At 39.7% G+C, this 15,286-nt stretch overlaps 2 protein-coding genes across 3 annotated transcripts in view; one reads left to right on the top strand and one right to left on the bottom strand.

Moving 5' to 3' along the window:
- Positions 1–15,286, bottom strand: part of MCPH1 (microcephalin 1) — a 116,886-nt gene that overhangs the window by 20,045 nt on the left and 81,555 nt on the right. The window lies entirely within an intron of this gene.
- Positions 13,257–15,286, top strand: part of ANGPT2 (angiopoietin 2) — a 41,983-nt gene continuing 39,953 nt past the window's right edge. For both annotated transcript variants that reach the window (XM_088530613.1, XM_010228740.2), the window contains exon 1: positions 13,257–13,573. In XM_088530613.1, the coding sequence (XP_088386739.1) occupies positions 13,292–13,573 (282 nt within the window). In that variant the 5' untranslated portion in view covers positions 13,257–13,291. The remainder of the gene's footprint in view (positions 13,574–15,286) is intronic.

The following is a 15,286-nucleotide window of genomic DNA, read 5'->3' as shown; positions in this document are numbered from 1 at the left end:
AGTAGTAAAAGTACCTCTCACATGAATTACATACATTTTATCATGGAAAATTACCTATAGCGCCAACTCAGGGGACTTTTTTAACAAATTTGTTGGTGTGTCACATGTTCTTTGTAAATCATTAGAGGTTGTGATAATGTGTTTTAATGCACAAAGCAAGTTATGTGTAGCAGAGGAACCATACAGGTAGCTGGGCAGCTCTCCCCAAAGGGTTCCTGCACACATAACACCCAGCTGGCTTCTGGAACGGGTCTGTCTTGGCTGTTTTGACTGAATACCCTAAAGGCTTCTTTAAAAAGATTTTAAAACATCTTCTGGACAAAATTGGCCTTTTGACTCAAATGTCTTTGTAAACTAACATTTAAAGTCCACACACACATGCAAAAAAAGATATGTCTTCCTTCTTACAGGGTGAGCCAAATTCCCTGGTATGGAAGCAGGATGTACTTCAAGTTCTCATGTATTAATTGGTAATAAAAGATAAAATTAGTGCCAGTCTCAACCATCTGTCTTTATTAAATAAAAATAGTAATTTGCATCCTTATCCTGAGCATATGAAATTTCTTTCTGGTGTAATGTACATCAGAAATGTACTGAACATCTACAGTAATGTATCATCAAATACATAAAAGGATTATTCTGAGTATCACAGATTTATGACACTGCCAAACTAAGATCAATGGAATAAGACATGGAGAAACAGTATGCAGCTTGCAGAAAGTAATGTCCTGGCAGCATGTTTCCTGAACGACTATTCAAACTGAGAACTTTAACAGGGGGGGATAAGTAAGTGGCCTCTGCCTTCTCTCTTCTCTGTTAGCTAATTCAGTTATTACTGAAATGATGGTAAATGAGGGTGGAGAGTCTCATTAAAGCAGGAAACTTTTGGGACAGCTGTAGTGTAACTGTGGATCATATTGTGCTCACGTGACACCCAGTTTAACCTCAAGTTTTCAAAGGTATTGAGTCATGTCTGGATATTGTTGGAAACATGGGGGTGAAGAATATTAGATACATGAATAGGTATTTGAAAGAAAGGATAAGAACTGTTTGTCCACAAAGTAATCCAGCAAATATATTTGAGATAGAAGTACTATTAAAATATCTCCCCTGCAACACTGCCAACTACAGTGGCGATTTGAACTGTACCTGAAGTTTAATCTAAAACTGAAAAATGATGATCTAGATTATGTTCAGGGCATTAAAATCTAGAATATTATTTTATTTTGCATCTTTGTATCTGCCCTTCAGCCTACCTTCAAACTAAATGAAGATCCTATCTGTAACCACATCAATTGCAATGTCTCTAATCCAAGATTATCATCATCATTATTTGCCTTACTAATGAAGAGGCCTAAGAAGAGATTCTCAAACTCTCCTGTTTTACTCTCAAGAAAAAACCTCGAAAGCACAGCCAACACATGGAGTATTACTGTTTTTCTCACTGTAAATTTTAAAAACATGAAATAAAGTTAATTCAATGAGACTTTCAGTGGAATTTACATGTTCAAGATGGCTAATCAAAATGTTCAGAAGTCTGGCTTTCATGTTAAAAGCATAGTTACAGGTTTTAATTATTTACCTTTTCCCCCGCCATCTTGCAGAGTAACATTTTCATGCTTTTGCAATCATAGAATTGTTAAGGTTGGAAGGGACCTTTGGAGATCATCCAGTCCACCCCCCATCACATGCAGGGTCACCTAGAGGATGTTACACAGGATTGTGTCCAAGCTCATGAGAAAAAGATTTTTTTTCCTCCTAAATTAAAACTAATATTTTCTCTTCATCTTATTAGTTAGAATCTAGGACATAACTAAACCAAAAGAGCTGAGTAACACAAGCACTGGCAACACTGGTATGCCCCTGAACAAGGCAACATTTTTTTAACCCCTGAAGTGCTATGAAAAATAACAACTGCAGCTCAGCTTTCAAAGACCACTTGAAGCACTCACACAGGTGCTCAACGAGGGTCAGCGATGTGCAAGTACCTAAAGATGCAGGTGGACACAGAGTAGGATTTTTGGAAGACTCACAAGTCTAACAGATTTTGACCTCCACGACACATTACCTTTAAAATCCGACCAACAATCATTTATGAAAACTAAAAACACCTAAAGTTTAACCAAAAAGCATTTGATAGATTAGAAAATGATTGTTCTAGAGAACCAGTTTAGCTTAGAGACAGCTAAGATTAGAGAAAAATATAAACATTAGAAACCAAATTAGGAATTAGGCATGATTTATTCCTCTGGTTTTGCTCTCTTGCTTGTATCTTTTCTTTCAGCTGGGCTTGGCAGAGGTCCCACATAACAGGGGATGTCCTGTATTACACAGTGAAGTCTTGGGTCTCATATGAAAAGCATATGGGAGATGGCTTTCCACGTATTTTCATCAAAGTTAGGCTGTTTTCTGTAAACTGGAAAAATGACACAGCACACGCATGGCTAAAACGTGCATATATAGCATATGTGGTACCTACTGCATTTGCTGTTCCTGTGCAGAGCTGCTACACTACCCGCAACTGTCTTGGATTTTAACGTCTTTTATTTAGGACCTGATAATCCTACTTTTAATGAGAGAAAAAATCTAAAAAATAATAATAATTAAAAAAGACAAGACACTGTAGCTCCTGTATCTATGATACTAAGTCCCTTCATTCTTGTTCATCTTCTGTTCATTTTAATTACTTCAATCTCCCAGCTGTAATATGGGAAAACCTTACCAAGCAGCATGCCTTCCCATTTTCTGGAAACAGATGCCTCTTTCTGGTCAGGAAGAGCCAACAAAGATACGGAATTTCCTACATTTAATGAATTCATGAACAATATTGGCAAATCAGTAAGAGGAAATCACCTTCATTTACTGTAAAGCCTGGTTCTTATTTGGACCAGCCAGGAAAGGCAGTATTTTAACTCAGGTGATGCCTCTTGAAGATACTTCCAATAGTTTAACTAGTGCAGTAAGGGGTAGGTGAGAAATCTACATCCCTGAAGAAAAAAACACCCCTCACTGAGTAAATTTAAAGCAGATGGCAAATGCTTGAGGATTTCCCCATTCGGACTCAACTCACTTACTGGAATTGTGTTTAAATAAGATGCTTTTATTTTTGAAAACAAATTAGCAATTACTCTACTGATACTCGAGAATAATTTGTCTGGTTGCAAATTCCTCAGTTAGCCACACAGACTCACTTGTGGTCAATAATATCTGATGAATCACAGGCTCACTTTCATGCTTTTAGAAATAGCATTAACTAGATTCTTTTACATGTCACTGCTCTAATTAATAATATACAAAGCAGTTGTTCCAGTATTGAAGTGAAATTTAACAATATAATAATTTGTGATGTTAAGACCACTGCTGTTAGTATTGTAATAATTATGCTTAACAATTTACAGGCATTAATACTAGCTTGTGGCTAGTGGTTTTAATGTCATGGCTGTGAGAAAACCTAAGATTTATTTCAAAGATATTAATTATATTTTTATCATCTGGGGATGGATATTTTTTCTATAAGTACTTTTCTCATGGAGGTCCAACATAAACATTTTTCTTTCCGTCAGTAAAATGATGGAGTTTAATGAGAGAAATTAGAGATGAAAAAGCTTATTAGGTCACCTAATGCACACTGCTGCCAGTACAGGATTTTTCTTCGCATATTTTAGTGTTTTGCCCATCTATATTAAATTACTCATGCAATAGGGATTCCACCACTTCTCATGAGAGGCTTTTCTAAAGCCTAATAGATCTCAGTGTTAGAAAATATTTCTTTTAAGATGGTATAAAATTAAAACAAAGTTTGGACTGTGACTCCTAACTGTTTCCCCGCCTGCTGCGGTCCTATGTGGAATCCCTCACAGCTGCCTGAAACCCCAGTCCTTCCTTAGCCATCCTTCTTGCCCATCTGTAAGAGGGTTGCAATGATCTTCCAAAATCATTTAAGCACCGTTGAAACACTTTCCTCGGCCCTTACAAAGATGGAGTGGTTTCACTCTATCTATTGAGAAATAAGACTGTGATATAAAAGAAGAATCTTTCCACAGTGAATAATGTAGTCAGATCTAGGTGGTCTGATTTTCAATTGATTTATAGTCCAATTAACCCATTGTTGAAAGAAAACAATAAAGCTGGGATGCAATAGGCCCAAAAGTATAAGAAAATGAAAAAAACAGCAGTTGATAATATGCCAATAATGGCACTTTAAGCAGAGAGAATAGGACATACCTGAAAAAGGAATGACCATCTCTTAATTTCAAGTAAGTCAAACTAGAATTTTTAGCAAAGGATGAAGAATCAGGTGGTTTCACCTCATCATCTTTTCGAGAAATTATTATTTTTTAAATAACCATGAAACCAGCATTTATAATGCTTAGTTTAGTATATTATTCACCTCACTTACTTAAATTCAGATATTTATAATATATTTATTTTCACTTGTTCTAGTTACTCAAGAGTCACTTTATTTTCAGTGAAATTTATCCACTTACTCTACAAGGAAGTAGAGGATGATGTGATTTTTATATTATATTAAAGAATCCCACTGTGCTACATTACTCGAGGACACTACCTCCATTGATAGAAAAAGAAAAAATCATAAGCTGGCAGCTTGAGGCAATATCTACCACTCTTCTAGCTGTCATGCCAAAATCTGCTTTTTTTTTTTTTCTTTTAAATTGCAATATGTATTTTTTGCTCTGTGAACAAAAGAAAAATGAGTGGAGAATAGGTAAAGAAAGACAGGAAATAGTAGAATAATATCAGCTGATCAGGAACTTGATGAGTTACATATAGAGTTAATTATGTTAAAGAAAAATGATATCCACTGCACATTGTGATTAATAACACCCCACAGGCTACATCTGATCCAGTAAAAACTGGTAATACATAGCTTTATAATAAGATGAAGCTTTATGGATTATTTAAAATAGGGCTTGATCACATTATTTTACTGATACACTGACTTTCAAAACACATGAGAATATATAACTACAAGAGCTCCTAAAATCAAATTTAAACTGAAGCTAAGAAGGTAAGATTAAACTATTTGTTCAAACTTCTAAACACAGATCAGAGTCTGGCTGTGGCTAGCATGTTCTGGGGATTCTTCTTCTGACTATAGATACCATCTATGATCATGTCTGAATTTCATTGACATCCATTTTTAATAAGATAAAAAAAAAAGATTTTCAAAGATTTAGATTTCCTCTGTGTGGTGAAACTGCTCATTTATAACTCAGACTTAGCAAAAGAGCAGTAAGAGGACTAATTGTTTTATTCTGGGGAGAAAATATACCATTTTAATGATAGGATCCTGATTTGATCTTCTGTACACATTCCATTGGAGACGGAGGATTATCTTCCCAGCAAATGGTTTATTTGAAGAGATAAAGAACAGACTGTTATTCAGCCACTGAGGTACTTATGTTAATATATACACAGGAACAGGAGTTTCACTAGATGGCCATGGGGAAGCAAGGAGCCCAAGCTCAAGGGAACCCTGCTCTTGTTATCAGGAGGCAGGTAATCCTTCTCCTGTCCCAGGGTCTCCTGGTTAGACTTCCACCAGCCATCACAGGTTAACCAGGGGACAAAAAGAGGGGCAACATTTACTTTCTTTGCTTGTACAGCAGTTACTGATGACAAAAAGAATGCCCAGCTTTTGCTGTGGAATCAGTAAAAGGGTAGGCTAGAGCATTTAAGAGCTAGTAGTGTGTGTAATGAAGAAAGCAAAGAATTACCTTTATGGAATGGAAACGTAGCTTACAATTGCTCTATTCTCTCCAAATTACATATGTATAATGAAGTTCAACAAATATCAATACATGAATACATTTTAAAAATGCTATATTTTTGCTCTTGCACTCTCCATAGAAAAGGTTAGTCTATGTATTTTTGTTTTTTTGAGGGAAACGGATGTCAGGAACTACAACCTTACTGTTGCCATAAATGCAATCTCTCTCTCTAAAAGCTTTGTTTGTTCCTCTTAAACTGTTTCTCCCTTCCTTTTCATTCTCTCTTTGATATCAATTTTTCTTTGAATTCAAAATTGTAACTTGAACATGTTCTTGGTAAGTGTGGCACACTGTAGTTGCCAATAAAGGACGCTCTTACCAATGACAGAGTGTTCCACTAACCTGCAGGACTGTTTACCAGGACCTTACTGGAGAAAAAGTTTAAATCAGAAGGACTAAGGTTATTTGGAAGGCTGTGTTACTTCAACTGCTTAGACATTTTAAAGATACATTCCTTTAATATACAATTTTCTTTAAGATGTCAGTAAGGCAGATTTCTCATTTTTAAAGCCTTCTGGATTCTTTCCCAGTCTACTGCCTTTTCACAACATAATAATACATAAAATAGTCCAAATATGTCCTATGCTTAAAAAGGCACCTTTCAAAAAAGCATATAAACAGCATAAGGCGGTAAGAGTAATAATATATCTGTTCATTTCTTTCAATATAATACAGTAATAAAGACTAAACATGCATGTAGAAAGTAAATACATTCACAGTAGAAGGAACCACCATTTGACTTATTAATAGCAACTTCATTATTCCTTTTGTAAATCTTTTCAGATTGATTATTTATAGACATTTGTATATTCTAATTTAGACATTCCTTGAAATTTACATTCCTTGAAATTCTGAACTGATGTGGACTGAATGTGGAAATCATAAGAAGAGGAATTCCAAAACCAAAATCTGTTCATACCATCATTATTGCTCAAGTTACCGCAGATTTCCAAACTAAACTAATATTACGAAATACATTTCAGTTATAGTGGCATCTACAGCATACTAAGCACTTCTCAAAGTAAATCATCTTAATCATCAGTATATATATGCATATCTATAAAAATTTTAATGTTAATTAACCTCAAAGAGCCTTGAACAAAATAAGTTAAGCAGATGCTATATAACAAAAATGGGCCATCAGAAGAAGTCTGTAGTTGGAAAATTCATCATGCAAATTGTCATATTAACTGGGAAAAGACATTCCAAAGGTAGCCAGGATACTCCAAGTAAGGCATTCTGGTGGAAATTGCAAAGGAAGAAAAGAAGCCAACAGAATTGGTCAAAGAAAAGGAGTCTGAATTTAGAGCTGCAAGAATGGAAACGAAGTGCATGCATTTAAGCAGCTAAGTCCACTTGTATGAGCTCTGCTGCTAATGTAACGATTACTGTAAGAAGAAAGTTGCATGTAACTCATTAAGTGAGGCAGAATTGGTATGAATTTCCCAAGCAAGACACATTTCATCTATTATTGAGGATCCAGAATTAATTTGTTACAAAATTTAAGGTGTCGATGGTGAGGATTAGCCCAAGAACTAGAGAGATGTAAGTGAAAGGATCACATCAAAAAAAAGGAGAAAATGAAATACCAAGAAGTGGCCAAAGGAACAAAGGGAACTGAAGAGAACTTGCAGACAATAGGTTTAAGTGAATGGGAGGATGGTAGCAATGTCAACTGAGAAAGAGAAAAGGAGCTAGCAAGCATTTCAAAGGGGAAGATATAAAGTTCACTTCTGGCCACACTAGGCTTAACTAATGCTCTGGTACCTAGAAAAAAAATACCATGTGTACTAAAATGATGGACTGGATGCTACAATGCAAGACAGGAACACACAGAGTGAGCCACCAAGACAGAATGATATCTGCAATTTTCAGTGGATTAGATTAATGACCTCTTTCCCTTCAGTAAAAGTGCGAGATGGGTAAATACTGGGTAAACGCCCTCCCTTGAAAGGAAGGCCAGTCGGGATGCGGTGGGAACAATCGGAGCCAGAGGAGAAAGGCGGCAATGAATTCACGAGATGCTGCACCAGATGTTCCAAATGACCAGGAAAAAGCAGCAGCTGAGAACGTGAGGGGACTCCTGGGGCAGCTCGACAGAGTAAAGAGGATAACAGGCAAATGCAGGAGGAGAATAGGGAAAAGAACAGATACCAAGTCAGTAGTTGAGAAAATATGAGAGGGAATGGAAGACACATCAAAAAGAATGAAAGATAATTTCATTAAGATGTTTATGGAGGAGGAAAGAACTAGAGGGGGAAGAACAAAAGCGGAAAAGAACAATAAAAGAGCAAAAGTTAGAGAATTAGGGCACAGGGATCACTGCAATATAACTAAATGTAACTAATGCAACTAAACCAACTACCCTCTGATTTGTAAATAATTGTTATGAGATGCAATGTCGTGGCATTCATTATTGTTGTCACAGACATCTCTAAGTGATTTCTGGAAGTGATTACATCTTTTAAAAAAATCTATTGAGATACACAGAATGGACAGTTTGTAGAAAAAGAAGAGCATGCTTTTTTAATTTTGGAATATGTTTCTCTTGCATAATACTTTTGTTTTTAGCAAATTTATGGTGAATATTTCATACAAGTGTATATACGAATTCAGATGATGAGAATATTATAGGGCTAAAATAATTCCATTCTGCTTAGAAAAGCTGAGGAACTAGCCCAATTATGTGTTTTCAAGAAAACAATTCATTTTGTCTTATTGGAAAACATAATAATCTGGCATTCCTTTCCCCTAAGGGGAGTGTAAGATCTCAGAACAGATAAGATTTTCAGCAGACTAAAAATCTAGCTGGGTTCAAGATCCTAGTCACTGTTTTTTTTAAGTTGTGAGTTCAGGAGTCTTGTCCTTGTTGACATTTGTTCCTGAGAAACATGCTGAAAAAATTCCCAGTGAAAGAAAATCTTCTGGAGCCAGCAAATGGAGCTACTACAAACTAATATTAAAGTTCCAGGAACCAAAGGTGGGGACTTAACATAAGGGTGTCAAAATGTGAGGAATGGAAATACCAGGAAGATATAAAATACTTCAATAATTTTATAGCAAAGCTTTAGATAATTTTTAATGTCAGTTTTGAAGTTCCTCATTCTCATATGAAATCATTTTATTATATATATGTTAAAAAGTATAATAATGCGCACAAAAAACCCTTTTTCTCATTGTTATACCAGTATTTTGCAGATTTCCATTATATATTTTTCTTCATTGAAAAAACATAAGAACTGCTGAAACAAGAACTTGATTATCTAACACCTCAAAAGTTTTAGATGGCTATGTCTGCAGATACAAGAAGATATTGACTTGGCTTTAGTCTATATGACCTCAAAAATTCGGGCTTCCTTTTCTATCAAAAGTCTCACAAAAGTGCCTCTGTATTAGCCTGTCAAACAGAAGCTGTGCAGCTGTAAGTAAAATGATAATTGGAAAGATAATGTTAGTGGTATTCGGGCATCTCTCTCAAAGCAGCTTAGTCATATGCTGTATGGAATAAAAACAGGATTGGCTGAGTAAGGGAAATTACTGTTTCCCAGGAAAGGAAATTGCCTGAAACATCTGGCAAAACGTTCTAAATGTTTAGCTTTGACAAAATATACATTGCAATCCTTCTTATAAGGTGAATTCTGTTGAGTGAATATCTTCTTTCTTAAAAAGGGAAAGATCTCATTTGTACTTTAAATATACCAAGCCACTGTTTGCTATTTTATGTCAAATACTTTATACACTCAGCTATAGAGCAAGCGGGAAATCACAGACTAAGCATCAATACTTCAGTCTGCAGGACAAATGTATCATGAATGCAGACGTGCTACTCTCTGTCTGCAGCACAAATAAAAGTTGATCAACTAAGATTAAAAAAAGTACTAGGATGCAACTGAATTATAACTTTCTATTGAACTTCATACTGGTATGTATAAGATTCCATGCCAAATTATTTACATTCCTTCCTACTCAACATGTCTAACAAGAGGATGTTCCCTCTCCCAGCTGACAGTAGACAGATCTTCCCTGTCATTCAGCTCTGCTGGGATGAGTCCTGCCCTGCAAGAACACTTGTCCTAATGCCTCTGAGGCTCAGCAAAGAGCCTCTATTCTGGCATCTTCCTTCCTCCTCAGTTTCAAGGACAAAAAAGTATTTAACTTGCTTTACTCTTCACACTCATTTTCTAAATTTAGCTCTTACTCCTTTCTTTCCCCCTGAACTCTGCCTGGCTTTGGCTCCCTGGGGAGGCCCAGAAGACCACTTCCTCCTCCACAGCTGGGAAAGCTGCTCCCAAAGGGCTGGAAAGGGTGAAGGATCACAAACCCGCACTCAGGAACGAAGCACCAAACACAGCGCTGTCCTGCACTGCCGGGCTAAAGCCATGTGTATCTATTTTGCTGGCAAGGTGAAAGCTGGCTCACTTGCCCGGGCAGTGGGAGAGAGCTCTGCGCTACGGCCAGGCGAGTCCGCGAGGTGCCCATGGGGAAACGCGATGGTTCCCACGCAGGTAGCGGCGTGCGTGCGTGCGCGCACGTGTGTAGGGGGGGACAGCATGGAAGCTGCGGCCACCACAGCCAGGAAGTGCCAAAGAAAAGTTGGGAAAAGCATTCCCATGGGAATGTTGGGGCGCTGGGCAACACGCGCAGTGCGGGACCCAGGTAGGGGTCCCCGCTGCGTGCACGGCTCCGGGCCTCCCCGCAGGTCCTGGCTGGGGTTTTGCAGCAATACCTGCACTTGCCCTTGCCCTGCTTTCCCCTCACTGCTGACAGCCGCCCGCGTGGAATTCCTTCTTCATTCAAGAAAAAGGAAGAGTAGTACAAGGTGAACCGTTCTCTCTTCCCAGTATTCCTACAACCACAGTTCTCCCTAGTGGAAGTCCAAGATACAGCAAGCACCATCGGGCAGCCTCCAAGTGCAGCTCCGGTCCTGGCGCCTCCACTGCCCAAGGGCCTTCCTGGGTCATGTACTGGCCCTTCCTAAAGGAAAAGAGATTCCACTTCAAACCTTTGGAGACACTCTAGTCTTTCCTCAAAAACACAGCAAAACTGAGCTGGAATTACACTAGTGATCTGACTCACCAGTGTGGCATACGGATGTAAGCTCTGTAGCGATCCAGAAACTGTGGAGCTACTCCAGCCTCTCATGGAAATCCTGTCTGACAATTTATCAGTCAACAATTTCCCCTACTTTTACATATGCACAGCCTTTGTGCAGAGATCTAGTAATAAAAAAGAAAGCTTTTAAAATGATGGTCAGTCCTACCCTTTCCTTCAATAAATAACTAAGGGATTTAAAAAATCCATGAAAACATAACCTAAGAAAATTAATGAGGTTATTTTCCAGCTCTTCCTCTTTTGGCGAGCGATGCTTTCAGGGTTGGAGCATTTTTATTTTCTACACTAGTCTATTTGGAGTCCTCTAGTCTTTGGAATAGCTGTAAGAGCAAAACAAAGCAGGGGACAGACCAAGCTAAGGACATTAAGCAATAATGGCAAATGATCATACTGTTCAATAATTTTTAACAGGAAGTATTCAAAATTAAAAAAAAATACTTAATGAATTTGAATGAATAGAAATGCTTCACAGTCTAGCATGCAAATCTAATCCTACATGCCAGAATCACTGTCTGTTAGTAGGTTCTTCAAATACCTTGCAAAATTAGTTATTCATATGGAAATGAACTTTCCAAGATTTCAATATACTGGAAAGCAGAAATCACTGTGCAGAAAAGTTTTGAAGTTTCCTTTACAACACTGGTGGCTGTCACATTCATTAGCTTTGCAATAGCCAAGAGTTATTGCAATAGAAAGCTGAATGGAAGGGCAATGCAAATACATGCCAAACCCTCCAAATATGTACAGTTTGTAGAAAATATTCCCGACTGCATCCCAAGTTCCAAACATATTCCTCCATTTCCTCTGACTGGAAGGATGAACAATGGCAAATGAACCTTCCACAGGAAGCAAAACTGACAAATTGGTTTCATGGGTCACAGTCCAAGTATAATTTGAGCCTTTTGGAGTGTCCAGAATTAAACTCTAGAGATTGGTCCTTTGACAGGTAACACGGAGCGTTATGTAAAGAAATCCAAACAGCTACGAACAAAGTACAGTAGGAATATTAGCTGCTACAACTATTTCTGACAACCTCTTTACATAACTTTTATGCTACAAAAACCAAAAACTACATTAATACACTATATTAGATACAGAAAGTTGTGTAAGAAAGTCTGTCTTAAGAGATCGTGAGGCACACTGGGATTTTCCTTGGATAGGAGAACGTTTGGTCTCTAATTCATGTTCATCTGACTAATTAAGAAAACCTATGGCCAGATGTAGGAAAACTACCAGGCAGTTTCTCTTCAGGAATCAGTCTCCAAACATGCCGGTTGCCAGCAGATACTTTCTGCAAGAGAAAACTAAACTTTTCCAAAATTTCAGTAGAACAAACTCTTTCCCAAAGTTTGGTAAGTTGCTTAGCAATTTTATGCTTTTTCCAAGTTCACTGGCTGTTGCAGGGAACTTGGGAGTGCAAAGTGCCAGAGTTCCCTTTTACCTTTACATATGCAATCAAAGATTGCAGATTCTCCTCACTTTATTAGATTTCTCCTCACTTTTCACAGGTATTTCCCACTCTTGAAGGCCCAGAACTGGGCTAACATAAGCTGATAAAGTAATGAATATGCACTCACATCCCTGACTGAGGAGGGCCTCTTTGGAAAGTTATTCTCTCTTCCAGTCCTGGCTGATTTTTCATTAGTGACTCTTTTTTTAATGTTATCCCTTTCAAAGTTAGCCTGTTGATAATAGAGGGAAAACAATAGTAATAATGGAAGTTAAAGAGCAGGTTGAAAACATTTATCTCTCGAGAGTTTTCACACGCGTGGAGACTAACGCCCAGCTCCAGACGGGAGACGTTTCACTGCGCGGCCACCCGCGCTCCCGCGGCTCGGGCATGTCCCGGCGTGCCCGTGGGCGCAGCACGGCAGCTCTGCGTTACAGGGCGTGCTAATCACAGCGGAGGTTTCACCACGGCTGGAGATGGCAGTTTTCTTCACGAGGAACCAGGCGGCGCGGGGGGCTGTTCCGGGGCCTTTCCCGCGGCGGCGGCCGCAGCTCAGGGGGCACCTGGCGGGGCCGTGACGCCGCGGCGCCCGCGCGGCCCCGCCCCGGCCCGGCCCGGCCCCTCCCCTGGGCGCCCTCCCGCGCGGGCGGAGAGCGGCTGCGCCGCGCGGAGGCAGGCGCGGAAGGAGGAGCGGCCGCGGGGCACATGTCTGCGCCGCTCTCATCAACTTATCATATAAGGACGGGGCGCGAGCGATCCCCGTGCCGAGGGTAGCGCCGCGCGCCTCCGCCGTCCCGCCATCCCGCTCTCCCGGGACAGCGGCGGGAGCCGCACACATGGCAGCGCGGCCCTGACCGGCACCGCAGCTCGCCCGGGGCTGCCGCGCTGACCCGACCCGCAAGGCGCCCGCACTTGCTGGGCCACCCGCGGACCTAAAATGCGGCTGAGCGTCTACCTGGCTTTGAGCTGCAACCTCCTGCTCGCTTCGGGCTACAGCTCCTTCAGCAAGAGCATGGAGGCCGTGGGCAAGAAGCAGTACCAGGTGCAGCACGGCTCGTGCAGCTACACGTTCCTGCTGCCCGAGACGGACAACTGCCGCTCGGGCCCCTTCGTGTCCAACGCCGTGCAGAGGGATGCGCCGCTGGACTACGACGACTCCGTGCAGAGGCTGCAGCTGCTGGAGAACATCATGGAAAACAACACGCAGTGGCTCATGAAGGTAGGAGAGCGTTACCCCCACTCCACAGCCTGCTGTCTGTTTTGTTGTTTTTCTTTTTCTTATTTATTTATGTATTTATTTATTCCATCTGAGAGTTTTTAAGTCCACAAAATGCATGATCTAGGCTGAATGTCTGAATTAGCGGTCAAGCAAAAAAGTTGTTTTGGAGTCTGAATGCAGAATTCAGCAGGCTCTCGGGGAAGAGAAAATTGCACCGTTCTGCAGCAGCCGGGCTCTATAGTTTATCATTACCCTGGAGCTGCCCAGACACCAGTAATTACCCGGGCGGACTGCAAGGGTGTCTGAGAAGCCCACACGAAAGTCACAGGCACTTCACAGTTCACTCACAAGGGCTAGTTTATCTCCATTTGAACCCTATGGAACATGCCTTTGTTTTAGGCACCTTTGTCATAATTGAAAAGTATTTAAAAAAATGTGTGCAGGAAAGCAGCACACATATGGCAGAGTTTTGAGGACGCACACCTCCTGAGCAGAGGCGGCAAGTCTGGCTTGCAGCGCTGAGCCTAGTGAAGTGACAGAATTTCAAGAAGGTTCATTAGCGGAAATCCTTTGCATCCTGTAATATTTCCACCCAAATAGTGATCGTTCAAGGGAGAGAGGAGGAAAAAAAAAAAAGTTGGGGAGAGACTGTTTCAGATGCCACTCAGCTGCCTTAAATGCAACTGCATTTTAACTATAGGAAAATGACGTGGTTCTTCCCAAAGTGGCAATGCTTATAAAATTATACCTGGAACAGTAGAAAAAGTTACACAGTATCAGTTCTTGGTATTGCTGGAAAATAAACTGACCAATATTCCACACTTTTACCAAAACTCACTTGCTTATAAATTTTATGCAGTTCAGTATATTTTGATTCATTAAACCTTTTATTTCACTATTATCTGAGAAACTGATAACAGAGTTTAGCTGCATAGTAAACTTAATCTTGCGTCTGTGTCTCCTACCAAGTTATCTCTGTTCTAAGCGATAAACCTTTTGAGGATTGAACGGAGCAACTAATAAAATAACTACAAATAAATCTTCATCTGCTATAAAGATGTCGTAAGGTCTTCTTTCATAAAGAGAACTTGTTGTTGCCAGTGGAGAATATTCCTAATTCTCTACAATATGAGTGGGCACTTCATTCTAAGTTAAAGTGATTGTCAGGTAATCATTTCTGCCCTAGGGTTTGTGTCTTAGCAGCAGCAGCGTCACAGAACTAGTGCGATGCAGTGTAAGAAACTGGCTAGTGAATGTGTGTGCTTGTTAAAGTAGAAAACGGAGAGTTTTCATCACCTGAAAATAAGCTTTGAAGCTTAAATCCAAAATGCATACATGTGAAGGCTTCAGGGTGGGCCTCTATACCTGTCTTTAGCCATCTTTTTGGGCTGAAGATGCTTAATTCAGACACCCACATTTCAAATATTAGCTAAACCATCAGCCCAGCAGCTCTCTTTCTTATTTCCCAAGCAAGGACACCTATCTCCACATACCTACCTGTCTCTTTACTTATTAATTTAGCAATGCTCTTGCTATTGTAATGTTAAGAGTAGCAGTAACAGATGTGCAATACAGGATGAAAACCACACAAAGGAAAACAGTCTAATCTATGCAGCTGGTAAGCAATTTCCTAACATAAATAGTAAAATCACACAGAAGACTCCAGTGCTAAATACCACTTGAGTTGGCAAACACAATATCGTAAGTGACATC

The sequence above is a fragment of the Tinamus guttatus genome, unplaced genomic scaffold (assembly GCF_059628265.1).
Source record: "Tinamus guttatus ecotype Peru unplaced genomic scaffold, ASM5962826v1 Tinamus_guttatus_pri_ptg000383l, whole genome shotgun sequence".
Classification (NCBI taxonomy): Eukaryota; Metazoa; Chordata; class Aves; order Tinamiformes; family Tinamidae; genus Tinamus; species Tinamus guttatus.
The sequence above is the reverse complement of the archived record's forward strand: the minus strand, read 5'-3'. Positions and strand labels throughout refer to the sequence as shown.